The sequence below is a fragment of the Nyctereutes procyonoides genome, unplaced genomic scaffold (assembly GCF_905146905.1).
Source record: "Nyctereutes procyonoides isolate TBG_1078 unplaced genomic scaffold, NYPRO_anot_genome, whole genome shotgun sequence".
NCBI lineage: Eukaryota > Metazoa > Chordata > Mammalia > Carnivora > Canidae > Nyctereutes > Nyctereutes procyonoides.
In genome coordinates this window covers 5,681,171-5,707,985 of record NW_026575135.1, presented here as the reverse complement: position 1 = coordinate 5,707,985, position 26,815 = coordinate 5,681,171, and the positions used below count along the sequence as shown (strand labels likewise).

Below are 26,815 nucleotides of genomic sequence, written 5' to 3'. Positions count from 1 at the left end.
ACTTCTGGCCTCCAGAAGAGAGAACAAACTTAGGTCGTTTTAAGGCACGACGTGCCTCGGAAACCCCCGGAGGTCAGGGGTAGCCTGGCCCCACGAACCTGCAGGCCCCGCGCCCGTGAACAGCACAGCCCACGACGGCTGTCTGGTGCCTCCTGAGGCTTGGGGCTTAAAAAGAACACAGCTCGACCTGCCTCTGTCCTGGGACCTTGGCCCTAGACACCCAGTCGAAGCCACCTTGCTCAGAGGAAGCCCGAGTTCACCCTGTGGAACGATGGCCCGGGGAGGCCCTCGCAGGGAAGGACGGGGACCCCAGCCAGAAGCCAGACACAAAAGGCAAAGAGCCTCTGAGGGCTCTGGTGCCCAGATCGGGAGTGTCCTGGCTGTGGGGCACCTGAGATGCCGGGGGGGCGGAGGTGGGCCGCCCTGCTGCGCCCTGGCCGCCTCCTGGCCCTCGGTGACCCGAGCAGAACCGCGCGTGATGCGCGCCTCCAGGTTGCGAGGTTGTGCAGACGTGATAACCGCAGCCCTTGACAGAGACCCTGGTGATTCGTGTGCTTGGTCAGGTGCCCGAGGCACCGCCCGGCCTGGTTACTGACCTTCCACCTGCGCCCTATGCCACGGCTGCCCTTAGCAAACGGGGGAGCATGCTGACCTCAGATCCAGCAAACACTCTCGAGGCGCGGGCAGTGATCTTGGCAGGGCACGTGGGAAGCCGGAGGGGCCACCGATGAGCCTCCATTGCCAGTCAGCTGCCACTCAGCCACTCCAGGCCCTCAGCTACTTGGAAATGAGGGATCAGGAGACCTACAGCCAGCCCTGGGGCCACCTCCCTCCGGTGGGCAGGACACTTCGGGGCTGGAGCAAGTGGTGGGGAGCTGGACACTTGAATCCTGTGACCAGGGCAAGTCACAGCTGGGCTGCTGCCCTGATAGGCCTCCTTGCAGAAACGAAGTGTTTCTCTTTCTGCCAGTAGCCTCCCTGGGAGCAATTATGGCCCTAGCGGGGGCCCCTTTAAAAACCAGGCAGCCTGAACGTTTGCAATGTATTAACCAACCATGCGGAGGCCAGGTCACAAACCCAGCTAAGAGAGCATCCTAAGGAAGCGTAGAGAATGTGGCACCATCAGGGGTGGGGTTGGGGGGGAAGAGGGTAAAACAGTCCCCTGGTATGTGCAGGGTTTTTGGAAAACAATCCCCTTCCGGCTCTTTGGGAAAGACGTGCATCAGCCCAGATTCATCAGCTGGCGGAGAGTTTCAGATGCCAGTACAGCCCAGTCTCATCCACCAGCACCCCCCACTCATGGGGCTAGTGAAAATCACCCACACAATGGGTTCTGGGAGGTGCTTATCACGTGCCAGGCACTGGGCTTTACACGCACTAGCTCACTGCATCCTGACAATACAGGACTAAGCTAACAGGTGCTGGTGGTATTATTATTTATCTTTTTATTGGTTGGTCGGTTGGTTGATTTAGAGAGGGCATGCATGCGCCGGCGCACATGGTTCACAAGCAAGCGAGCCTGGAACCTACAGGGAGCACGCTTTCTCCTCCACGGTGCCTGGGAAGGGAAACAAGATCCCAACTTTGAGGTTCACAGCTCGTGGACGCCTGTCCGGGATCGAGAGGGGGCCACTGTGCCTCAGGGAGAGGCGGCCCCGAGGAAAAGCTCCAGAAGGGAAGCAAAGCTGGTCCTTTAAAAAGGTCAGAGCAAAAAAAATAAATAAATAAAAAATAAAAAGGTCAGAGCTTAGCAATCGCTTGAAAGTTGTTATCCTACTTCTTGCTCAAAGAGTCGGGGGACTTTCAAGTCCCCAAAGCAATCAGGGGCTGCTCTGCCGCCGTTCCTCCCAAGAGGGCCCGGAGGGGGGCAAGGCTGGCACACCAGTGAGAGACTGGAAGGAACATCCTTAGGGTTATTCCACCCCGGAGAGGCAACGCAAGACCCGTCCCTCGCCTGGAGGCAGCCCATGGTGGACACTGCATGACGGGTGATCAGAGCAGAGAGCCAGGCCCATGACCTTGGCCAGCCCCTCCTGGCAAACCGCTCCTACTTACTTACTTACTTTTTTTTTTTTTTAAAGATCTTATTTATTTGACAGAGAGAAGAGAGCTAAAAAGCAGGTAGAGCGGGAGGGAGAGGGAGAAGCAGGCTCCCCGCTGACCAGTCAGCTGGACGCGGGGCTCGAACCCGGGACCCTGAGATCACGACCTGAGCCAAAAGCAGACGCTTAACCGACCGAGCCACCCAGGCGTCCCAAACCACTCCCGCTTTCTGAGTCCCACCTTCCTCGTGAACTAAGGCCGGGTTAGACGGACACCCAGAGACCATGTTTAAAGCCAGCGTCTATTGGACACTTTCATTTGTGTGAAGTGCTTTATAGAGGTTCTCTGGCTGTGTCCTCACCACGTTCCTAGAGGTATTATTATCCCAGCTTTACAAATGAGGAAACTGAGTCCAGGGAGATAGGGACACAGCCAGTAGTTTCGACTCCAAAGAGCTGGCATCTAGCCGCCGTGAGACGGCCTGGGAATGACCTCGAGGGCCTGGCACACAGCGGCTGTGCGTGTTCGCTGTTGCTGTTATCAATCCCCCCGGATAATACCTTCGTGCTGTTCTTACTTAAATAACCTTCAAAGTCGAGCTGGGCCCATCCAATCATCGGGGCGACGGGTCCCCCCCTCCTGACCCACGGCAGCCACGACCTAGCAGTCCTCAGCGCAGCTAAGTACCCTTCCTGGCGGAGCCGAGTTGCCACCGCGCGTGTACTCACACTCGCGCAGCCACGCCGCCGGCAACAGCGCGCACAGGCGAGCACGGGGCCTGATGGGCCCAGCCAGGGTCTGGATCGCCCGTCCTCGGCCGGTGAGGAGCGTGCTGTGGGCAGGCCGCCTCCTCTCACCAGGCCTCAGGTCCCTTCGTGCGTAACACGGGGATGGTGACGATCAGCACCCCTCGCGCGGGTGACGGGGACAGAGCAGCACGTGCAGAAAGCCCCTAGGTGGGACTGCGCCCGCTGTGAGTGGCCAACAGGCAGCCCGTCTTGTGCCATCGCTGTTACGCCGACCGACCGCGGAACATCACTCGGTCCCCTGCTCCTCCCCCAGGTCCCCCGAGAACCACTCTGCAAGGGCACAAGCTCTTGTAGTTTTCCGCAGGAGCCACCGGGCTTGGCGGAGGGGAGGGAAGGGTGGGGACGGGACTTGCGTGGCTAAGCGCCAGTCGTGCCCGAGCTCCAACACCAGCTCCTCCGCCTGCTGGCTGTGCGACCTCGGGCATGTTCCTCGGCCTCTCTGGGCCTCGGCTGCCCGACTGTAACGGGGGGTGGGGGGTGCTCCTAGGGCCTCCTACGGGGTTGCTGCGAGGACTGAGGGACTCTGTGTGCACCCCAGCTGGCGCAGAGGAGGCGCTCCCCAACCCTGGGGATTACTATTATTACTGTCAGGTAGAAACAGCTGGAAGACTGCTCTGCCCTAACTCACGTCCGTGGCTATCATCCCCCCTATTGCGATGATTACCAACCTCCCCTGGCCGTACCTCCTGCCATTTCCACCAGCTTTGGGACGTTTTCTGAGGGGCTGGAAGTTCCCTGCAGGTTCTGAGGCACGCCGGGCGGGTGTCGCTCATCTGCTGGTGGCTGGGACCCCAGGCAGGGCCAGGGGGTGCTGAGCGGCCGCCATCGCACGACCGCAGGGCTGCAAGGTCAAGGAGCTGACCGGAGAGTTCTGGGGCCAGTCCCCACCCCACTTCCCCTGCTCCCTTCTGTGGGACCTTGGGCAGGTGACGACGTCTGGGAGCCTCCGTCCGCTGGCCTCTCTGTGAAGGATGACACAGCGTGCACTTACTGCGGGGACTTTTTGGGTTTCATTAAGGTGGGACCCTAACAGTCACTTCGGGGGGCGCCTGGCTGCGGATAATCGCCAGTTCTTCAGCTGGGGCTCCGGGAGTCTCCGTCTGTGTCTCTCACACCCACTCTGGCCGATCGACACGATCTCCACGTGGAGCACTTATGGAGCACAAATCCGGGTGCTGTGTCCCCCGGCCCTCGCCATGCTCCCCAGGCCACCAGCACCGGGCGCCCACCCCACTGCCCGCAGTGCTCCAGCGACGGGGGAGGCCCACGGGGCCCTGGGGTGCGGGGTGGGAGGAAGGCGGCCGCTCCCCTCTGCACCCCCCTCCCGACCCCCCTCGAGGAAGACGGGAGCCGGTCTGCCCCTGCCCCGTGGCACGACCCGCTGGCAGGGGGACCACCGCAGGCCTTAAATCTCAGCACCGACAGGCGAGCGTAACAAGTGCACTGAAACACGCGTCCGCTACACGTTTGTGCTTTGATTTTTGATCAGGCCCATCTCCACGCTCAAGTGGCAATAACTTAGTCAAAATCTGACAAATCAGAGACGTCAGGTTGTGAGCTACAAAGGGGAAGCAACCTTCTGAGAAGCAGATGGTTGGGGCATAAAAGGAACAGAAGGGAACAAGAAGAGCGCCCGGGACACCGAGTAGGACAGGCCAGGAGGAGGTCTGCAGACAGGCCCGCCGCTGACCGTCGTCAGGGTCCCGGGGCTGCAGGCCGAGTCGGGGCGTGACTGGGTTTCTCTAACACCTGCGTTTACAATTAGGAAAAGATAAAGATTTTTCGGAAAAAAATTCATTACACGTAGTCAAGGTGGTATCTGCAAGGATCCTCTGCCGCAAACTGATTGTTTTTCCTTTTACAATTAGGAAATACGGGGGACACCTGGGGGGCTCGGGGGTCGAGCGCCTGCCTTCGGCTCAGGGGTCCCAGGATTGAGTCCTGCGTCGGGCTCCCCGCAGGGAGCCTGCTTCTCCCTCTGCGTGTGTCTCCGCCTCTCTCTCCCTCTCTCTGGGTCTCTCATGAATAAATAAAAATTTAAAAAAAAAAAGGAAATATATATTGGTAGAGAGATTTTCACACTAGGCAAGAAAAATCCTGTTTCTGCCTCAACCTCTGCTCGCTGTTTAACACTCCCCGGAGCATCTTGCCCGCGGCAACTGATACTGTAATGTCATGTTTGGACGGCGGGCTCCTGCTCCCTTATTCCGTGTTTATTAATGGGAATTCCTCCTTGGAGGAGAGCTGCTGCTTCTCCCTCGTCTATTTATTTAGTTCTTTATGCAATTACATCAGCACGGCCCCGTGGCCGCTTCCCGCCTTCTCCTCCGGCCCCGGGAGCGCTTCCGCGGGGCTCCGCGCGCACCCCACAGGCTGAGCGGTGCGGGGCTGATTCTATGGCAGATCCTCACTCTGTGGGGCCCACCAGGATGCCCCAGGCTCCCCCTGGACTTTCCCTGCCCAGGGCCTGGACTCACCATTTCTACAAAGATCCCGGGCTCCTTTTTTTTTTTTTTTTAAGTTTTTATTTATTTATTAGAGAGAGAGAGAGAGTTTGAGCAGGAACAGGGAGGCAGGGGCAGAGGGCAGAGGGAGAAGCAGACTCTCCATCGAGCTGGGAGCCCGACATGGGGCTTGATCCCAGGACCTGAGCCAAAGGCAGACACTTAACCAAATGAGCCACCCAGGCACCCTTCCCACCTTCCCCACCCCCCAGCTCCTTTTATTTAGAAAATAGTACTTAGGAACTAAGATCTGAGCACAAGGGGTACCCATTTTTATTGGGGTGTCCCTACTTCCAGCCCTTCTCCACGGATAGAGCAAAGAACTATACATACGTGCTCTAGGTCACCCCCCCACACACACGGCTGTCTTTGCGTCTACCTATGTGCCCGTGTACGTATCCACGTTCTTTCTCTTGGTAACTGCGTCCACACTGATACCGTTGACTGATTCAGTCCCACGGGGTCCATTTCCTCCTTTCCTTACTGGAGCGTTTTGCCAGAGTGAGAACTTGGCTCTCATTATCTAAAACATGATTACTTAGTGTTTCAACCCGAGCATACAAATGAAGTAGTTTCAGGATTCCTAACCCACATGCCTTTTTTTTCTTTTCTTTGTTCAAGAGGTACAGGGGAGGGGCAGGGGCAGGGGCAGAGGGGGAGAGAGAGAATCTCAAGCAGTTTCCGCACTCGATGCTGAGCCCGTCGCGCGGCTCAGTCCCCACGACCCTGAGATCATGACCTGAGCCGAAATCAAGAGTCAGCCGCCTAGTGGACCGAGTCACCCAGGTGCCCCTGTAAGCTTTTGAGAGAGAGAAAAAAAAAAAAAAACTCCTGCCAACTGGAAGTGTTTGTGTATAGTTCTACTTGTCTTTTTGCCTTACAGCATCAGTCAAAATAATGTTTTTCAAAATTACTTAGACTAGTGCTTTTCTTCTCCGTTCTGAGTGTGTTGGTGTGAATCATCGGTAATACACTTAGATTCCTTTACCTTCACTTGGCTCAGTCTGCACTCTATTACCACCGCCCCCCCAACCTGGCTCATTTTTAAAAATTTACATGCAGGGCTCCTGGGTGGCTCAGCGGGTGAGCACCTGCCTTGGGCTCAAGGCATGATCCTGGGGTCCCGGGATCGAGTCCCGCATCGGGCTCCCTGCATGGAGCCTGCTTCTCCCTCTGCCTGTGTCTCTGCCTCTCTCTCTCTCTGTGTCTCATGAATAAATAAATAAAATCTTAAAAAATAAATAAATAAAAATAAAAATTTACATTCGGTACAATCCGAGGTGGACCCTGCGGTGTACGGTCCCGTGGGTTCCGACAGGTGAATGGAGAGCCACGTGTCCACACTGCAGTTCCGTACAAAACCGTTTCCCAGACCTGCTGTCCCTTCCTTTATAAATTCCTGAGACAAGTCCTCCGTCAAAAATATGATCGGGGGGATCCCTGGGTGGCGCAGCGGTTTAGCGCCCGCCTTTGGCCCAGGGTGCAATCCTGGAGACCCGGGATCGAATCCCACATCGGGCTCCCGGTGCATGGAGCCTGCTTCTCCCTCTGCCTGTGTCTCTGCCTCCCTCTCTCTCTCTCTGTGTGACTATCATAAATAAATAAAAATTAAAAAAAAATATGATCGGAACTTATTTTCTTCTCCAACTTTGTGGCTTGTCTCTCTGTTCTCTTCGAAGTGTCTCCCGCAGAGCCAGAGTTTTTCATTTTGATAAAATCCAGTTTGTCGGATTTTTCTTCTATGGATCTTGCTTCTGATGTTATGTTAAGAACACCCAGGTCGCCCAGATTTTCTCCTATGCATCCCCCCTACAAGTATTATCGCTGTATCTTCTCCATTTTGGGTTAATGTTCACGGAAGGTGTGAGGTTTAGGCTAAGGTTCACTGGTTTGCACACAGACACCCACTGTCCCAGCACTGTTTATGGAGAGGATTATCCTTGGGGCATCTGGGTGGCTCAGTGGTTGAGCGCCTGCCTTCAGCCCAGGGTGTGACCCTGGAGTCCCGGGATCGAGTCCCGCATCGGGCTCCCTGCATGGAGCCTGCTTCTCCCTCTGCCTGTGTCTCTCCCTCTCTCTCCCCGTCTCTCATGAGTAAATAAAATCTCTAAAAAAAAAAAAAAAAAAAAAAAAAGACTGTCCTTTCTCCATTGAATTACCTTTGTGCTTCTGCCAAAAATCAACTCAGTGTATTTGTGTAGGTTTATTTCTGGACTCGCTCCGTGTTGCGCTGATGTCTGTGGGCCCGTTACTAATCCTGCCACTGCAGCCTTACAGTTAGTCCTGAGATGAGCAGCGAGTCCTCCCACAGCGCTCTTCCCTTTGAGAATGGCTTTGGCTCTGCTAGTTTCTCTTCACTTAAATGTTTAGAATCAGCTTATAAATACCTACCAAAAAATAAAAAATAAAAAAATAAAATAAAATAAATAAATACCTACCAAAAAGCCTACTAGCACTGGACATGGGGACTGCCCTGAATCCAGACCAAATTCGGGAGACGTGACATCTCCATCACACTGAGCCCCCCCACCCACCCACAAACACTGTGTCTCTAATTATTTATGTCTTTTTTGTGTTGCACTTGTCAGCAAACACGACACATATTTTGTTATTTACACCTAAGTACTTCTGGGTGCTCCTCTAAACTGTATTTATGAATTCTGAATTCCACTAATTCACCGCCAGCTGATAGAAATACAATTGATTTCTCTATGCTGACTTGGTTATCATTCCACCTTGCTAAATTCATTTTTTCTAGGAGCTTTTTGGGAGATTCTTTGGAAATGTCTCCATCGACAGTCTTTGTAAATAGGGTTTCATTTCTTCTTTCCATATCTGTGTGCCTTTCATTTCTTTTTATGACTTACTGCACTGATTACAACGTCTCGTAGGATACGGAACAGGCGCGGTGAGAGAAGACATTTTTGCCTCATTTCAATCTTGGAAGAAAGCGTTTAGTAGAAAGCCTTTCCCTTTCTTAGAAGAAAGCTTTGTTGTAGATGTTTACAAGCTGATTCTGAATGTTTTTCACCATTGAGGACGTTTAGCAGGAGGTTTGTGTGGATGCCTGTCACCGAGCCAAGAAAGCTGCTTTTTATTCCCAGTGCGCTGAGAGCTCTTATCATAACTGGACATTGAATTTTGTTAAATGCTCTTTCCATTCATATGTAGGGGTTTTTCCCCTTTTAGTCCACTAAGAACACTAATTTTTCACATGTCCATCCAGCCTAGCATTCCTTGGATAAAGGCATCCCCGCTTGGTCCCCGTATATATTCCTTTTATAGATCAAAAGATTTGACTTGCTAATATTTTGTTGAGTGTTTTCACACTCAGCACGTCCTGAAGGGCAGTGGTCAGAAGTTTTCCTGCAATGTATGGATTTGGTCATGTTATTACGTGACACTGGCTTTGTAAAATGAGCTGGGAAGCACTGTCGCATCTTTGTTTAGTTTTTTTTTTTAATTTTTATTTATTTATGATAGTCACACACACACACACAGAGAGAGAGAGGCAGAGACACAGGCAGAGGGAGAAGCAGGCTCCGTGCACCGGGAGCCCGACGTGGGATTCGATCCCGGGTCCCCAGGATCACGCCCTGGGCCAAAGGCAGGCGCCAAACCGCTGCGCCACCCAGGGATCCCCTGTTTAGTTTTGTTTTTAAAGATTTATTTACTTATTCTAGAGAGAGTGAATGGGGAGCACAGGGCAGAGGGAGAGAGAGAATTCTCCCTGCTGAGTGTGGAGCCCAATCCAGGGCTCGATCTCACGACGCTAAGACCATGACCTGATCCGAAACCAAGAGCTGGACACCCAGCCAACCGAGCCACCCAGGCGCCCCGCACTGTCTCATCTTTTAATTCCAGGAAGAGATTGCATAGCATTTTTTTTTCCCTTAAGTGTTCAAAAAAGGTTCATTAGTGAAATCACCCGGGCCTGAGTTTTCCTTTTTGGATGGTTTCTAAATACAAATTCAGTTTCTCTGACACATACACGTAGAACTCCAGGTTTCTTTTTCTTTCTTGAGTGTTCATAGTTTACATCTTTCAAAAAATTGGTCTCTTCATCTACATTGTAGAATTTATAGGCTGAGAACTGTTGGTAATGTGCCCTAATTATCTACAATTTTTATCCACTGTCAGGAATTATATAAATATGAATACTGAATTTTTGCTATCTCATTAGGACTGCCATAAAAATCAGCCACAATCACAAATAAAAAATACCCTGAGGATTCTCATTAGGGACGTCTGGGTGGCTCAGCAGTTGAGCATCTGCCTTTGGCTCAGGGCATGAGGGACCGGGATCAAGTCCCGCATCGGGCTCCCTGCATGGAGCCTGCTTCTCCCTCTCCCTGTGTCTCTGCCTCTCTCTCTGTAAGTCTCTCACGAATAAATAAAATATTTTTAAAAAAAGAGGATCCTCATTAAACAGGTAACAGAGTAGCCACCACCCCCCCACCCCCCCCCCACCCCCGCTGCCAAGAATAAGCAGTAAGCAGCCTCAGAGTTTGCCAAGCTCATTCGTCTCTCCCAGCAGGGCTATTTCGGGGAAGTGTGGAGACCCATGACTGTGTGGCAAGGTCAAACTGTCTGATGGGTCCCAGCCCCACCTCTCCATGACCCTCAGCCAGTGCCTTCCTCTGCTGCTGGCCCTTGACACCCCCATGTATAAAATGGGAGGTTGGGAGGCTGGGATGTGTCTGCCTAGATGGATTCCCACCACCTACTCTCCATCAGGGAAGAGCGGGGGCAGCACGTGATGCCCACGGACCCCGGTGATGAGCAGACCTCACTGCGGGCCGTGGCTGCTCCTCAGCTGCTCTCAACGCAAAGGCGAGCATCTCAGAGGGGAAGGGTCTGATTTCTCAGCTCACACCCTAGGTGAGTGGGAAGATCACTAACCCTCCCTAGTGGGATTTGATCCTTAACAACAACAACAATAACAAAACGCAGGCCCTGTGCTGTGTTCGGGCCAGGATGCAAATGAAAGGGTGGTCAAGATCGGAGCTTTGGGGTCAAAAGGCCTGGTCTGGGGTCTGCCTTGGCCAGACTCACTCCTTCACTGAAGAACTCTTTTCTGAACACCTACTGTATGCCAGGCTCTGTCGTGGGCAGGGAGATAAAATGTTTAAAGAATCACCAGGGATCCCTGGGGGGCTCAGAGGTTGAGCACCTGCCTTCATTCAGGTCATGATCCCGGGGTCCTGGGATTGAGCCCTGCATTGCATCAGGATCCCTGCTCAGCTGGGAGCCTGCTCCTCCCTCTGCCTCTGCCCCGGCTCCTGTGCTCACTCTCTCCCGCTCACTTTGCCTCTCAGATAAATTAATGAAATCTAAAAAGAAAGTGGGGTGCTGCCGAGGCTCAGTCCAGAGAAGAATAGTTAGGAGAATAGATGCTGGCCAAGCCCATCCCAGGAGGGGTCAGCCCCAGCCCAGCTGGCTTCCCCGCTGACACACAGCGTGGGCTCCCAGAAAGCCCAGCACACAGCGCCGACCTGCAGGCTGTCCCCAGCCACGGAGACACCGATGCCGCATCGGACATGGTCTGTGCCATGGCCACCAGCAGCGGGGTGATGATGACCCCGAAACTGGGACACCCTTGGGAACAGAGATCCTGCGCAGATGAACCCCAGCCAGGGTGGCAGCCGACTGGGTCCAGTGGGCCCCCCTCCCTGGCATGACCTCCTGGGTGAAGGCTGTGCGGCCCGGCAGGACTGAGGCCTGGCAGGACTGAGCGCACGGGGCTTGAGAAGCTTGGTGACTTCTGAAAAGAACAAATGTCCTTCATTTCCTCTCGCTGCATTCTCTTGTTATTGGGGCAAGTTAGGGTACCAGGCAGGTGACAGCACAGCATGTGGCCTTTGGAGGGCCCCAGATCCCTGCATGGTCCCGAGCAAGTCACTACATGTCTCTGAGCCTCCGCTGCTCATCTATTAAACTGCACTTCTGGGGCCCACCCTGGGGATTATGTGGGAGTGAACCCTACGGGGTTTAGCACAGTGCCGGATTCCTAATAGCTGGCTAATAACTAGCAACTGCTATCATCATTATTATTATTTCTAAATGCCAGTCAATCTGGTTGTCCTCAAAGGAACAAATGAGGCTTTATGGTTCATTCTGTGCTGGGGCTGGAGGCTGGGGGGGGGGGGGGGGATGGCAGGGCAGGTACAAAGGAACAAGAGAGGTCTAAAGGTAAGTGCTGGAGGTGGAGTTAGCCCCTCCCAGGAGGCTGGGACAGCTCCCCCTTCCACCCTGGCCACCCCCTGGGTAAGTGCTGGGAAGTGCCTGACCTCCTCCTAAGAGCTTCTCCTCCCAGAGCTTTACACCCTCCCCTCCCCTCCCCTCCCCGACTCCCTGGCTCCCTCTGACTCACCCTCCCCTGCTTCCTGGGCTCCCCTGGCTCTCAGGCTCTGGGAAGCCAAGTGAGCCACTGGAGGCTGGGCCGGAAGGCAGCACTTCCACCCAGGGGAGCTCTGCACCCTGCAAGGAGGCCTACTGACACATAAAGCCTGTTCTGGGCTCCGCCACCCCCCCAGCCAAGCCCCTTCATTCCATTTCAATGTGCTGATCCCACTGACAGCAGAATTAACGAGCACTGGGTGCTCCCTGAGTGGGCAGGGGTGAGCACCCTGGAGGGAGCTTGGAAGGCGCACGTGGGCCAGTGGCAGGGAGCGTGAGCGGCGGTGGAGGAGAGGGGACCAGGGACAGGGAAGGAAAAGCCTCTCCTGAAGCCGGAGCATTTCACAAGCAAGGAAAGCCTGTGACTGCGGGGACTGGGAGGTGGGCTCCAGTGACCCGGAAACTTCCACGGAACCTTTCTCTGCGGCCTTGCCTCAAAATGGATATGGCTCTACTGTCGCCGCTTTTACGCTTAGAAGTGGCGCTTGCTCCTGCCGCCCCCCGCAGGGATGTCCAGGCCCCCGAGTCCTCTGGCCTCTGGTCCTCTCGACGCCCTGGGAAGTGCACTGGCGCCCTGGCGCCCCGGTACCCCTCGCAGCTCTTCCTGGGTTCCCCCGAAGGTGCTTACACACATCTCCAGCCCGATGAGCTGGTGTTAGGTGAGCGGCTTGGCAGCCCGTGCTCCCCACCTAGTGAGAGGCCTTGCACGGCCTCCCCAGCACTGACCGCGGATCCCGGGCATCACCTGTTCGCAGCCGCTTGGCCTTGGGTGAATCCCGCGGCCCGTGGTCATCGTGCTCTGTGCTCTGTCGGCATCATCTGGCACCTTCTCCCCACCGGCTGGCGGCTCGTGCTGGCCGTCCTCTGCATCTGGGAACCCTTCCTGCCACTTATAGGCACTTAAGCATTTGCGTTGTTCTTTCTGCCCGAAATTCTCATTTCCTCCTTCACGTCATTAATTTTCTACTCTTAAGTTTCAACTGAAATGTTTCTTCCTCCAGGAGGCCTTCCCGGATATCCTAGATCAGAGACGGTCTCCCCCATTACCATACCCACGCGGTGCCATGTGCTTTGCCCTCTTGTTACTTATCCTGATTGCAATTCACCCATCGGGCGGTCCCACCCCCTACCCGCCCCGTCTTCCCACCACAAGGTAAGCTCCTGGAGGTCAGACACTGTACCTGTGGTGCTGGCTCAGAAGCCACAGGGCGAGCACGGCGTCTGGCACGCGGGAGTCCTCAGCACACACGTGCTGATTACAGGGAAGGCGGGGCAGCCACGGACACTCACTGCCTCTGTGTAATGTCCCCTCCCACTGTCCCTTCCTCCCACATGAAAGACCTGCCAGCGGGCTACCTGTTTGGGCATCTCTCCGTGGCTATGGGGACCCGCAGGGGAAGGAGAATGGAGTAGGTTCTGGGTCTAGGCACCCTCTGGCTCTCTCAGGCAGGGGAAACATGCAAATCTAGGAGAGAGCCTCCAAAATCATCCAACCCGACTATTCAACAGCCACTGTCCAAGCAGAGAGACCGAGGCCCATGAAGAGAAGGGCATGGCCACCCCCACACAGCTGGGCCGCGGGTTCCAGGGCCCGTCCTCCCCTACACAAGGCAAGCCCAGGCTCACGGCGAGGCGGTGGAGGCCTAGTGGTTAAGGACGTGGAGGGGACGGGGTGGGGGGGACGGGGTCCCCGGGTGATGGGCATTAAGGAGGGCACGGGATGCAACGAGGCCTGGTTGTTACAGACAACGGATGAATCCCGACCTGTACCTCTGAGACTATGATACACTCTATGTTAATTCATCGAATTTAAATAAAATCTAAAAAAAATTAGAATTAAAAAAAATATGGGCTTAGAGTGTGCTGGGTGAGCGCAGGACTAGCACTTCTTAGCTGGGTGACCTTGGGCAAGTTGCTTAATGCTGCTCCCGAATCTGCCACCTGTAAAATGGGGGCAAGAATGTTCCTTTCTCACACGTTGTCCTAGAAATCACGTCACACTGTGTGACGTGTTCAGCACAGTTCCCAGCACGGTGACTCCGCAGTGAGTGGACAACACGATAATAAAAGCTGCCACCTGTCAGTGACGAGAGGGACAGGTGCAGAGACAGAGAAGGAGAGACCGGAGGACACTGCTCAGGTCATCACACAGCATTCCCTCTACGAGACGCCAGACGAACACTGCTCTCAGGCCTCAGGAAGAGGTACAGGCGGGCTCCTCAAGCACAGCTAGTCTGTTTTCATCTCACAGACGTCTCTGACCTGCTTCCCTCTTTGCATTGGCTGCCGGGAAGCTCAGAGCCAATTCTGCATCCTGCCTGCAGCAAGTGTTCCTGGCTTCATCCCTTTCGCTCAGCCCCCATATTTCTTCTCTCCAATCTCCTCAACTCATTCATTTAAGAAAATCTTGGGGTGCTTGGGTGGCTTGATCAGTTAAAGCACCTGCCTTCAGTTCAGGTCATGATCCCAGGGCCCTGGGATCAAATCTCAGCAGAGAACCTGCTTCTCCCTCTCCATCTGCTGCTTCCCCTGCTTGTGCTCTCTCATTCTCTCTCTGTCAAATAAATAAATTTTTAAAAAATATTTTATTTCTTTATTCATGAGAGACACATGGACAGAGCGAGAAGCAGGCTCCATGCAGGGAGCCCAACGTGGGACTCAATCCCAGGACCCTGGGGTCACGCCCTGGGCCAAAGGCAGATGCCCCACTGCTGAGCCACCCAGGCATCTCAATAAATACAATCTTAAAAGAAAAATCTTTACTTGGTGCCTAGAAGCTGCCGATTCTAGGGGGTGGGTGGGAAATAATGGAATTACAACCGCAGGCAGGCCAAACGCAACGCGGTGTGGTGAAGTCGACTAGGCTAGTGGGAAAACTGGTGACCCTGAACGAAGTGTGTGGTTTGTTGAGCCGCATCGTACTGACGTCAGATTCTTGGCCTTGACGGCTGCGCCGCGGTTACAGATGTTGACGCTGGGGGAAGCCGGATGAAGGATAAATGGGGAGTCCCCCTGTGACTTCCCAGTATATCTAAAATGATCCCCAAATAACGAACATCTGCAACAAAATGCACACGTGGGCTACGAGGAGATTGTTTCCTCCTGGGAGTCCCGTCGAGGTGTCACCTTTACCTGAGAGCACGGGGTGCACTCAGACCGGGGGGCATTTCACAATCGTTTGGGGAGCCTCGAGAGCAAGGTTCTAGAAACCAGAATCCCCATTCCCGCAGGGAGTCCCAGCTTTTCAGCGGCTGCGCCTGGAATACGCGTCCCCTCCCTGAAGCTGCACTCACAGGGCCGGAGTGGTGGGAGTATGTGATCTAACGGCACCAAAGTGCTGGGGAAACGGGGGGTGGGGGTGGCCTCGGGCTGTCCAGGCTGCTGTGACAAAGCCCCGCAGACCCGGAGGCCTATAAGCAGCGGGTATTTACTTGGCAGGGCTCTGGAGGCCCGAGGTTGGGGTCAGCAGCCAGCACGGCCGGGCTCTGGTGGGGATCCTGTTCCCAGCGGCAGACAGCCCACCCACCTCGTGTCCTCACGTGCGGTGAGGGAGGCCCTGGGGTCCCACTACCAAGGACACTCCACCTTCGTGACCTGATCACCTCCCACAGGCCCCTCCTCTACCGCCCTTGTGCTGGGCTGAGGGTTCCACAGAGGAGCGTGGAGGACGCAAACCTGCAGCCCGTAACCTTCGTGGTTAACGTTCCGGTCAGCTCAGCCGTCCCCTTGTCCTCTCAACAGCCCTGAGAAAAAGCTGTCACTTATGATGCTTTTCTGGGAGAAGGAAGGGAAGCACGGACAGGTGGAGGGGCTCTCCGCGGTCACCGCGCTATTAAAGCAAAAGCAGCAAAGCGGGGAGTGGAGCCCCATCTTCCGGACCCCAAGCCCAGAGCTCTTGCACCTGCATCGTCGCTCCTAAAAGAAGCTGACAGATGCCCCCGCCCCCCCTCGACTGCTACGGCCCATCCACGACACGCACAGGGCACCTCCTGAGCACCACCCTCACTTGCCACGACCTTTTCATGACCTTGTCTGCTCCTCCATGTCCAGAATCAGTTCCCCCCGCATCAGTGGGGCATTCGAGGCCCTTTGCTACGAGGCACAGTCTCATCTCGTGTCTCGTTCCCCGGCCGCCCGGTTGCCCACGGTCCGGCCTTCTGGCTCCCTCAGTGGCACCCCCTTCTTCCCCAGGCCCTCCTCCCCAACCTGCCTCCTTCCGCAAGGCCGGCTCAGATGCCACCTGGGCCCTTGCTCACTGCTCCCATCGCTGCTGCCTCGGCTTCCCCGGCATCAGGATTTAGCCCAAACACACGCTGCCACTTATTTAGGTGACCTGTGTCCCGGCCCAAGGTCCTCGTCCCTGCCTCCGGACGTCCCGGGCTCCGGCGGGCAAGTTCTGGCAGCGGGACTGGCAGCGGGACGGAGCAGCGAGGCGGCTGAGACCCTGGGCGGTGGAACAGGCGCTGCCCGGGCGGATCCTGCCCTGCAACCGCCCGCCGCGTGCTCGGCGAGTCCGTGACCCCTCCTGCGCGTGTCCACCCGCAGACTGGAAACTGCGGGTCACGGCCGCCTACCCGGGGGCAGCCTGAGGGTTCAATGAGCCCCACGCACAGTTGGCTACAGCGCCTGGCCCATCAGCCTTCTCTAACGGGACAGCGTCGCCCCGGCCGAATGCCAGCGGGAGCTGCTCGGTGCCACCCCCACTCTCCCTCTCCGTGCTCCCCGTGAACCCGAGGTCACCCCCACTCCTACTCCCTCCCTCTCCGTGCTCCCCGTGAACCCGAGGTCACCCCCACCCAGCTCCTGCCCTCTCCCTCCCTCTCCGTGCTCCCCATGAACCTCCCGGAAGTCGGCCCTCGGGGCCCTCACCTTGAGCCCACTGCTCTCTGCTTCTGAGCCCGCGTCCACGCCGGTGACGTAAATGCCCAGGCCGTACTCGGCTCCCCCGCGGATCGTGAGGCCCAGGGAGCGGCCGTCGCCCAGCACCAGGTTCACCTGCAGGAGGGACAGGAGACAGCTATTCGAGGGCCTGGAGGGTGGGTGATGTGAACTTCGCGGGGGCAGCACAGCAGGCTGGAGTCTTGGCATACCCCGAAGGGCACTCCCATTGAGGCCTGGAACATTCCGGGTCCCCTGCCCCAGCTCTGCCTCCGAACTCCTGTGTGACCTTGGGGAAGCCCCTGTCCCATCCTAAAAGAAAGGCAATGAGGGAGGTGACCTCCAGAGACCCCCCAGAGTGACGTGACACCTCAGATTTTCCATGTGCTTCACACCGTGGGGGCGCAGGCACCCCAGCTGCCCTTCACCACCTGCTTCAGCCAGGGAGAGCCTGCTCTGGCCCAGGCTCCTTCACCCCTCATCCTCCTTAGGGTCAATGCTATGTCCACTCTGGTGCCCAGGGGTCCCCTGTCCCCTGGGGGGGTCTCCTGGTCTCCCAGCAGCCCACGGCAGCCTTGCCTCAGCTGCCCTCCTGTCTACAAACAGCGGGAGCGCCTGCTGAGTGCAGACCCAGTGCTGGGGGGGTGACCAAGCGACACCCCAGAAACACTCCTGCTTCCGAGGGTCTCAGCAGAAGAGCACAGAGACCAGCAAGCAGAGCTTCAGAACATAAGTGCTGGCTCAAGGCCACGACGAGGCACAAAAGGTGCAAGGTCCTGACCGGGGGCGGGGTGAGCGGGGTGGCGGGAGGGCTTCCTGGAGAAGGCGGCATCTCTGAGATGGGAGTGTGAGCAGGAGTGAGCCAGCAGGTGCAGGGCAGGGGGGAGACAGGCTTTCCAGGGTCCCAGGGACAGCAGTCCTTGCTGTGTGCCGCCGAGAGGCCGCCTGGCTGTCATGAGGCTCGACCACATGCTCCGCGGCGTAGCCAGCACGGATTCGTTACCTGGGAGGCCCTGCGTCCACTGGGCAGCCTTCCGTCCAGAGGCTCCGGGTGGGGGGGGATGGGAAGGGGACCCGTTTCCTGGCCTCGTGGCTTTCAGGGACCACCTGCCTTCTTGGGCTCATGGCCCCATCCTCCATCCTCAGGCCAGCCGGGAGCACCTCCATGCCCAAGGCAGCACGCCCCCCTTTGTCTGACTCTGCCTCCCAGCCTCCTCCTCCCCAGGACCCCATCACAGCACGGGGCCACCCAGAGAATACAGCAAACTCTCCCCATCTTAAGAGCCTCAACTTGCCCGCAGCCGCCAACTGTCTTAGGCCATGGAAGGGGTCATCCTCGCGGGCCCGGGGAAGAGGCAGCGGGTGGCCTGGGTCATCATTGTGTCGGCCACAGGCACCCCCCCAAAGAGCTCCTAGGGGAAATCCTCATCTCGGAGTCCATCCTGTGGAGCCTGACCTCAGGCAGGGTGTTCCAGAAGTGTGACCTCCGAGCCATGAAGGCCTAGGGGTCAGCCAGGGGAAGGGGGAGGGATGACAAGTATTTGGGGTGGGGGGGGGCAGGAAGGTGTGCAAAAGCTCAGAACCTGGACGTGGCACGGCCCCCAGGGGTCCCGCAGGGCGCTGTGTGGCCAAGAATGGTGGGGAAGGGAGGCCAGGGCAAGATTGGCTGCGGGGGGCCTGGGCCGGGCCGAGAAGCTTTAGGGGGACACTGACCGGCTCAGATTTGGGCCGAGATGCATTAGGGGGAACACAGACTGGCTCAGATTTGGGCTGAGATGCTTTGCGGGGGGACACGAACTGGCTCAGATTCGGGCCGAGAAGCTTTGGGGGACACAGACCGGCTCAGATTTGGGCTGAGATGCTTTGGGGGGGGACACCGACCGGCTCAGATTCGGGCTGAGAAGGACAGAGGGCTTGGAGACAGACGGACGGGGCCTTGCCCCGGGACTGCGCGCTCTCCCAGCTGCGTGATGCCGGCCCCGTCACCGGTACGCCATGGCACACGGTCCCACGTGAATACTGCTCAGGGAAAAACCTCATTCCCCGTCCCCCCAGGACAGCTACTACCACACACAAACACGCCCCTGAAAATACCAAGTGCTGACAAGGAAGTGGACGGAGCAAGTGGAACCGTCGTGCCCCATCGGTGGGCACGTAAATGGGGCAGCTGCCATGGGAACCTGTCAGGAGGTCCTCGGAGCATCAGAAATACAATTAGTATCACCCCAGACTCCAGCAACGGCGCCCAGGAGGCCTGAGAGCGGGTCTCAAGCACGTCCTTGCAGGCCGGCAGCGAGCTGTGTTACCTGCAACTGCCCTTGGGGTGAGGATGCGAGCCTGGTGAGCGCAGGGGGGCCGTCTGACGGCCTGGATGGGGAAAGAAGCCCTGGCACGTGCCACAGCCTGGACGAGCCTCGGGATGGTCAAGGTAGAGTGGAGTCCCCTGCAGGGAACCCGATGCGGGACTCGATCCCTGGACCCCGGGGATCACGCCCTGAGCCAAAGGCAGACGCCCAACCGCTGAGCCGCCCAAGTGCCCCCTCTAAGCCACTTCTTGATGTCTTCAAGCGGGGAGGCTGATGGGCTTCACCCCATCAAACTGGGAAAGAACCGTGAAGGGTGAGGCCCGGAGACCTGCTGACCTCAGGTGAGCGTCACCTCCCGTGGGTGAAGGAAGGACAAGTGACAGAGCCCAAGCAGGTGCTCATCCTCCCTGGAGGGTGATGGGCTGGGCACCAGCCGCCAGGGCCACACGGCTGTTCAGGCCGCCACGAAGATGCCAACTTGGGCTCCAGATGGCCACAGCCTCCTCTGTCCCCTCGTGACAATGGTGGGGAGGTCTGGCCGCACAGGCCTTGGCTTGGAGCGCACCGGGCTGCTGGCAGGCGAGTCCACGGCCGCCCGGTCACTCCCGTAGCAAGCGCTGGGCGCACCGGCATGGGCTCCACGAGGGTGCCAGGGTGCCAGGGCCCCACGGCCCCGGCGCTCACCCGGTGGTGGGCGGAGGAGCCCCTACCCTGGTCTCCACTTTACGGGGACGCCGGGCTCACAGCCCTTACACCACTTGTCCAAGGTCACACGGCCGGCCACGGCGGAGCCGGGATTTGGATCCGCTCGTCCTCGCGGCCCTGTCGCATGGATGCTGCCCTGGTTAAGCCCCCCCGCCCCGACGTGTTCCGGTTTGTTCCCGCTGGAGAGGCTGCGGGGTATTCGAGAACGGGAACCCCGGGGCAGGAAAACCCCGCTGCACGCCGCCCCTCTGGGCCTCGGAGGACGTGGCGTCACCAGAGTGCGGTCGGCTCTGATCCCCGGGGACTTACAAGCCGTCCTGCCCCCTGCTCCCCGCTTCAGCCTTAGGGGGCGGCTCTCACGCCTCAGGAGGGAGGACCGCGTGACGCCGCAGCCCGAGAGCCGGCTTCCCCGACGGGCCGGTCAGGGTCCCACCCACGGTGGGATTTTTTCTTCCCTGCCGCCCTGGGCAGGCTCCCTGGGAGGAGGAGGTGTGAAGGCTGGCGCGGGCAGTCTGGGCGCCTGGTTGCCGTGATCTGTAACGTCAGACAAGCCCAGGACACCGGGAGGAGAGACGCAGGACCCGCTGGGCTCCAGGGCCCCGGGAACAGAAGTGCGGGCCCCCCTGCCCCGCACAACAGGAAACGGGGGTTTCCGGGCTGCGTGGGCGAGAAGAGGAACAGAAGGGCGGCCAGAAGCTTGTCTGGAGCTGTGACATCTGTGAAGGCGGCTCTGGTGTGGTCCGGGGTATTTCCTGCCTCCTGAGGTCTCTGGGTCCTCCCTGGAGCACAGTTCTCTAAGTATCTGCCTTCCGCGTTCCTATGTAAGTTATTCTAAGACTCTGGGCGGGGGGGTGGGGTGGTGAGCACCTTATCTGCTCCCAGCCCTCTCACCCCCTCCATTCCAGCGGTAGGGCCCTTCTGGTTGAGCCTTGAGGACATGCGCTGGTTCCCACCTCAGGGCCTTTGCACATGCTTTCCTTGCCGCCTGGGGTTTTCAGTCCTCTGAGTGCACGGCAGCCCCTTCTTCCCCTCCAGGTCTCAGCTCACAAGTCAGGGCCTCCCTGTCCCTCACGCTCTCCCCGGAGTTTACTTCCTTCCGTGGCTCCTCACCACCTCGATGGCCTTGCTCACTCACGCTCCTCTCTGGATTATTGTCTCACTCGCCCTGTGACCTCCAAGCTCACTGGGAGCTTCCCCACAGCAGGGCCTCATCTCTCTCGTCCACTTCTCTGTGCCTCCCTCCCATCGCCGCGTCAAGTGCTCCGCAGGTGCTAAGTACGGGGTGACCTGTGGAACGAGTCCTGGGTGCCACCGTGTTCTCTGTGGGATTCCTGTGCCTTGAAATGTGGAGGAGGACAGCCACCCCGCTGGGCGGCCGGATTCACTCGGATGCCGGCAGCACAGAGCCCAGCCCCCAGCGGCGCCACGGCCCACAGCCCACGCAGGAGAGGCCCAGCCCCGGGAGGCTGACCTTGAAAATGACTCCAGGCTGCAGGCTCCCGCTGGCTGGCTCGAGATTGCCCGGCGGGGAGGGGGCCCAGCCTCCTCTGCCCCAGCCCGCACTGGCCATCAGGCAGCTCCAGAGGGGGGACCTGCCCACTGGCTACCCCTCTGCTTGCTGCCCAGCACGGGAGCCACCGCCCGCAAGGCGACATCTGCGAGAAGAACACCAAGCCTCGGGGGCACCCTGGTGGCTCAGCGGTTGAACATCTGCCTTCGGCTCAGGGTATGATCCTGGGGACCCTGGATGAGTCCCGCATCGGGTTCCCCGCAGGGATCCCGCTTCTCCCTCTGCCTGTGTCTCTGCCTCTCTCTGGGTCTCTCATGAATAAATTAAGTCTTTAAAAAAAATGAAAAAGGGGCAGCCCGGGTGGCTCAGCGGTCTAGCGCTGCCTTCAGCCTGGGGCATGACCCTGGAGACCCGGGATCGAGTCCCAGGTCAGGTTCCCTGCACGGAGCCTGCTTCTCCCTGTTTCTCTCTCTCTCTCTCTCTCTCTGTCTCTGTCTCTACGAGAGAGCCGCGTGCAGGAGGTACACTCCTGGTCTCCGCAGCAACCGTGGCTGGCAAAGCAAACAGCACCAGAGCAAAGTTTAAAAATTGGGGCGCGGGGGGTGTGGAATTACCTCCTTTTCTGGTCTTTTTAAAAAAATTTTTATGTAAACAGGTGCAATATGAGGGGAGGAGGGCTTCAACAGCCCTGTGCCCCTTCTTGGGGTCACAACAACCCATGGTGCTCGAGGGGCAACATGCCTGCCGCCACCCACTCCAGCCACACTCTCCAGGCACCCGCTCCGGCCTCCCCTTGCAGCCTCCCCCTCCAGTGGCGTTGGTTCTGTGGATCAAAGCGCCTGCCCTGCAAAGGGGCAGAGAGCCCACACGCTGGAAATGCCTTTCCTCCGGGAGGCGCACCGAGCTCCTCACCTTCAGTTCTGGGACTGCCCTCGCCGGCTACGAGGTGAGCAGCACCAGGTCCTGTTCCCCCCAACCCAAGATGCACAGGGGCAGGAGGTTCCCAGTGGAGCCCTCAGTCCCAGGGCTGCAGGTGGCCACACGCCCAGGAAGCTAAATCATGTCAAATTTACGGGGGGGGGGGGGCTCTGAGCTGTCTCTCCTCCCTTTTCCACCCCAGGGGCTAGAACGGGGAGCGGGCACCGTGCAGCTTCCACCATCAGAAGGGGCAACAGCCCCGGGGATGATGACGGGAGTGCATATGGGCCCCAGAATAAGACGTGGAGCAGGGCTGCCGCTCCGGCCCAGACCGTCCCCTGTTCTGCGTCGGGGAGATGCAACTGGTCTGAGTCAAGCCATGGCCTTTGGGCGCTGGTTGCAGGCTCGTAGCTCGTATCAGAAAATACATCGCATGGGTCGAAAAGAAAAGAGGAGGAAACCCTTCCGTAGGTTCCTGAGAGGACAGAGCCCCGAAAGAACCAGGCCCCTTTGTCCAGCCCCCAAGAAGCTTCCCTGTTCTGGGTCAGGCAAGGAGAACGGGCCGTCGGGGGGATGAGCCTGCCCCCCCCACCCCAACGTCCACCCCTCGCCGAGGCCGGGCGGCTCACCTTCTTCTCATCCCCGCCTTGCAGGAGGTGCAGGGTGCTCCTGGAGTCACCCTCACGCTGCCTCAGGGTGCTGCCGTGGGTCTGGGGCAGGCCTGAGGGCGGGGAGATGCTGCGGCCCTGGGGGTCCACCCAGGTGTAGATGTGGTTGGTGACGTAGCCCCCGGGGATGCGCCCTGCCGAGTACACGGACAACAGCAGCTTCTTAGAGCCCTTCAGAGCCTAGAGAGAGAGAGAGAGAGAGAGGAAGGGAGGGACACACGGGTTAGCAGGAAGGGGGCATCGAGGGTCGACCCTCCCTGTTCCCAGAGCTCACCTCTCCCCAGACTCCCCGCCACCCCCACCGCCCCCCAGAGCAGGAGGCCAGCCCCTGAGTGCCCCCAACCCTTGTTTTTCTTCCCCAGCCCTCCATTTTTGTCCTCTGGAAACGAGGACACCCGTTCCACCCCGATCTTGGAGTGGTCCACGTGGACGGGCCCCCTGCCTCAGCCCAGCCAGGCACCAAGAGTTCCCACTGCGCGCCTTTGGGAGGCCTGCTTGGCTGGCCCCGGGGGACCTGGCCGGGAAGGGCGGCTCCCCGTGTCTCCGTTACCCGTACAGACTACGTCGGGGCCTGGAATGCGGGGTCCAGGCCGAGGGGCCCTACGTGACCAGACCCCCACAAATACCCTGGCGCTGACTCTGACGAGCATCCCTAGTAGCGACCACAGCTCATCCTTGCTCCTCCTACAGCGGAGGGAGATTCCGAAGCCTGTGCCTGGTTTCCCACACACGTTGCCCCCTGCACCCGTTCCCTGGGCTCACTTCGCTGTGTATCATTTCACTGGCGTAAATCTTCTTTTTTTTTTTTTTTTTAAGCCTTTATTTGAGAGAGGCAGAGAGAGAACACGAGCCAGGAGGAGCAGCAGAGGCAGAGGGAGAAGCGGACGCCTGACTGGGGGCGGGATCCCAGGACCCTGAGATCAGGACCCGAGGCGAAGGCAGATGCTTAACCGACGGAGCCTCCCAGGCGCCCCTTGCTGTCATAGATCTTTGTCCCAGGTTCGATGACACGCTGGACCTGTGAGCCCTCCCAGAACCCGAACAGGCAGAGCAGCATCCTTGAGAACGGAGAGGAGGCTGGTGCCTTTGACGAGAGAGAACACCACGCAGAGCCGGCCCGGGGAGGGCCTGGGCGGTCACCGCGTCTCCCACGCGTGCCCGCCTCCAGCAGTTCTCAGAAGGGGTCCCTGGGAGCCCGCGATCGGGAGGGACAGAGAGGCAACGAGGATGCAAAGCACAGCCGAGGACACAGGAGGCCAGCCCCGGGCAAGCCACTGCCCCGTGCGCCTCAGTTTCCCCAGCTCAAGACTGTGGGACTAGAAAATCTGACGACCACACGGGACACCTGGGGGGTTCAGGGGTGGAGCGTCTGCCTTGGGCTCAGGCCGTGACCCCAGGGTCCTGGATCGAGTCCCGCATCAGGTTCCCTGCACAGAGCCTGCTTCTCCCTCTGCCTGAGTCTCTGCCTCTCTCTGTGTGTCTCTCATGAATAAATAAATAAAATCTTAAAAAAAAAGAAAAAGAAAGGAAGAAAATCTGACAGCCACTCAGGCTGAGACCCTTCCAGAACCTCCAACGCTGGCGTTTTGGGTAAATGTGGGCTTCCAGTGGGTCCTGGAGACCAAGAATATTATCCTCATCCGCTCCTGCCTCCTTTATTTTTCTGGCAAAACTGAACAAACACAAGATTCCCGAAACAGCCGTTGCCGCGCCAGAGCAGGCTCTCGGAAGGTGGTCTGGGTGCAGGGCCCTCGGAGGCCGCGCCGACGGCTGCGCCCATGGCCCCTTCCAGCTAAAACACGCTCGTGTGTGTGTCACGCGGGGGACACATGTTGGCAGAGACCGTCTGAGTTCCTGGTCTCCGTCTTCTTTCTGCCTTTTTGTCTCCATTTTCACCAATAGCCACTTGCTGGTCTTCCAGAGAGGCTCTGAGCCGACAGGCGACCCCCTAAAGGCCCAGGTGACGTGGGCTCCGCCGCAGAGCACCCCCCTCCCCCAGCTCTCCAGCAGGCTCAGGCCCAAGCGGGGGGCAGACCTGAGATGCCCTCATTTCTCAGAACCCCCAGCAGCTCCTGTCTCCACAGCGAGCGGCTCAGGCGGCAGAGGACACTAGGAGCTCTGCCCGGGAGACAGGCCCAGCGCGTCCCCACCGTGTCCTCCCCTGGCCGGGCCCGGTTCCGCCACCCAGCAATGAGCAGCGTGAGGTCACTCATCACTGGGGTCCCACCCCGGCCTGGCGAGCGGCTCCGGCTAGAAGGAAAGGCTGCAGCCGACGGTCCCGACGGTCCTGAGCCGGGGCCACAGGGGGATCAGGGCCCTTGGCCTACGGAGCACACACGGTGCCAGTGGCCCTGGGGAGTGAGGACTCAACGCCGTGCTGGCGGAGTCCTGGGGCTCACCTGGGGGCTCCGAGGATCCCTGTCACCTGGAAGGGACCAAGAGGGTGTGAGAGACCAGGAGGGCGGAAGGAGCAGCTGAGGTCGGTGTTGTCACGGCCGCGGGGACGTCCCCAGGGCCCCCAGGGCCGGGCAGGCGGGCATCCTTCCCATGGCTCTGCTCCTCGCAGCCGGCTGCCTGCGGGTGGGGGGCGACCCCCAGCACCCACCCGAAAGCCACGTGGGTGTTCGGCCCGTGCAAGCTGGTGACCGCGAGCCATGCCTCTGTCCGGCAAGGCCGCCTGCACAGCCAGCCCATCTCCTGAACCTGCTGCTCATCGCCGGCCCTCTCTGTGCACCTGGTCCTCTCCTGTAAGATGATTACAGTCCGCTCTCTCCTGGGGCAGGGGAGCCCCCGTGGCACCGTGCCCGTCGCCAAAACAGCAACGTGAGATCTAAGGGGAGGCCACTACGCGCGGGGCGCCCACCAGAGGCTAAGCTCCCCACGCTGCTCCATCGCGCGTGTGCTGGGAAGCCCGGCCCAGGGCCTGCTGCGTTCCGCGGAGCCGGCTCATCGAGGCTCAGGCTCCAGCCGTCGGCCGAGGACTGTCGAGGCAGCGCGTTCTGATTGTGGAAACCGGAAGGATGCGTGTTTGTCTTCGAACTTAATAGCTTGCTACTTGGATTAATGCTCTCGGGAGGCAAATCGGCCTCACGCGGCTCCCCAGAGCTGACTCTCGAGGCCCCCAGGTCGCAGACCGGGCCGTGTGGCTCCGCTCAGCAGCGGACGGAGGGACGGACGGGGCGGCCCCCGCGGAGTGGACCGGGCGCTGTGCGATCGCGCGGCACAGGCCCACATGTCCCGTGTCCAAGGGCACGCAACTGACGTGCACGAGTGATGTGGGCCACGAGGTCACAGGACAACGGACTGCGATCCCCGGGGGCACGGGCACAGGACGCGCTCCGGCGAAGTCTCAAGGAAGGGACATCCTGGTGACTCAGCCAGCTGATTTCGGGACGCAGACCTCGAGGGGTGAGGCTTTCTCAGGCACAGAGATGCTCAACCTCAGGAAGAGGGCCCGGTCTGAGACCCAGGCCCAGGTTAGTGATCAGGAAAAGAGGAAAGGATGACACGTGTGCGCTGTCCCCAACCCCACCTTGCCCAGCTGGGCCCCTGGGTTCCGAGTCACTGGGCCTCAATCCTGATCCGGCTGTCGGCTTGCTGTGTGACTCGGCAAATGGCCTAACCTCTCTGTGCCTGTGTCTGTACTTCAAATGCAACTGTTGGGGCGCCTGGGGGGGGGCAGTCAGAGGTTGAGCGCCTCCCTTCGGCTCAGGGTGTGACCCCGAGGTCCTGGGATCGAGTCCCGCATTGGGTTCCCCGCAGGGAGTCTGCTTCTCCTCTGCCTGTGTCTCTGCTTCTGTCTCTGTGTCTCTCATGAATAAATAAAGAAAGTCCCTTAAAAAATGCAACTGTTCTCAAGCATTATTAAGATAACGTAGAGGGGCCCAGCTGGCTCCATCAGAGGAGCATGCAACCATGGATCTCGGGGTTGTGAGTTCGAGCCCCGCGTTGGGTGTAGAGGTCACTTAAACAAATAAAACTTAAAAAATATACATAACATAGACTTCTTATATATAGTATAAAGCACCTGGCACATAGTAGGTGCTAAATATGAATTTTCTTCCTCAGTCTACCA

General features: G+C 58.5%; 1 protein-coding gene across 1 annotated transcript in view; it reads right to left on the bottom strand.

Moving 5' to 3' along the window:
* Positions 1–26,815, bottom strand: part of WHRN (whirlin) — a 136,372-nt gene that overhangs the window by 38,148 nt on the left and 71,409 nt on the right. The window contains exons 9-10 of the mRNA XM_055302225.1: positions 22,702–22,920; positions 16,625–16,750 (exon numbers count right to left, since the gene is read on the bottom strand). Coding sequence (XP_055158200.1) covers positions 16,625–16,750; positions 22,702–22,920 — 345 coding nt within the window. The remainder of the gene's footprint in view (positions 1–16,624; positions 16,751–22,701; positions 22,921–26,815) is intronic.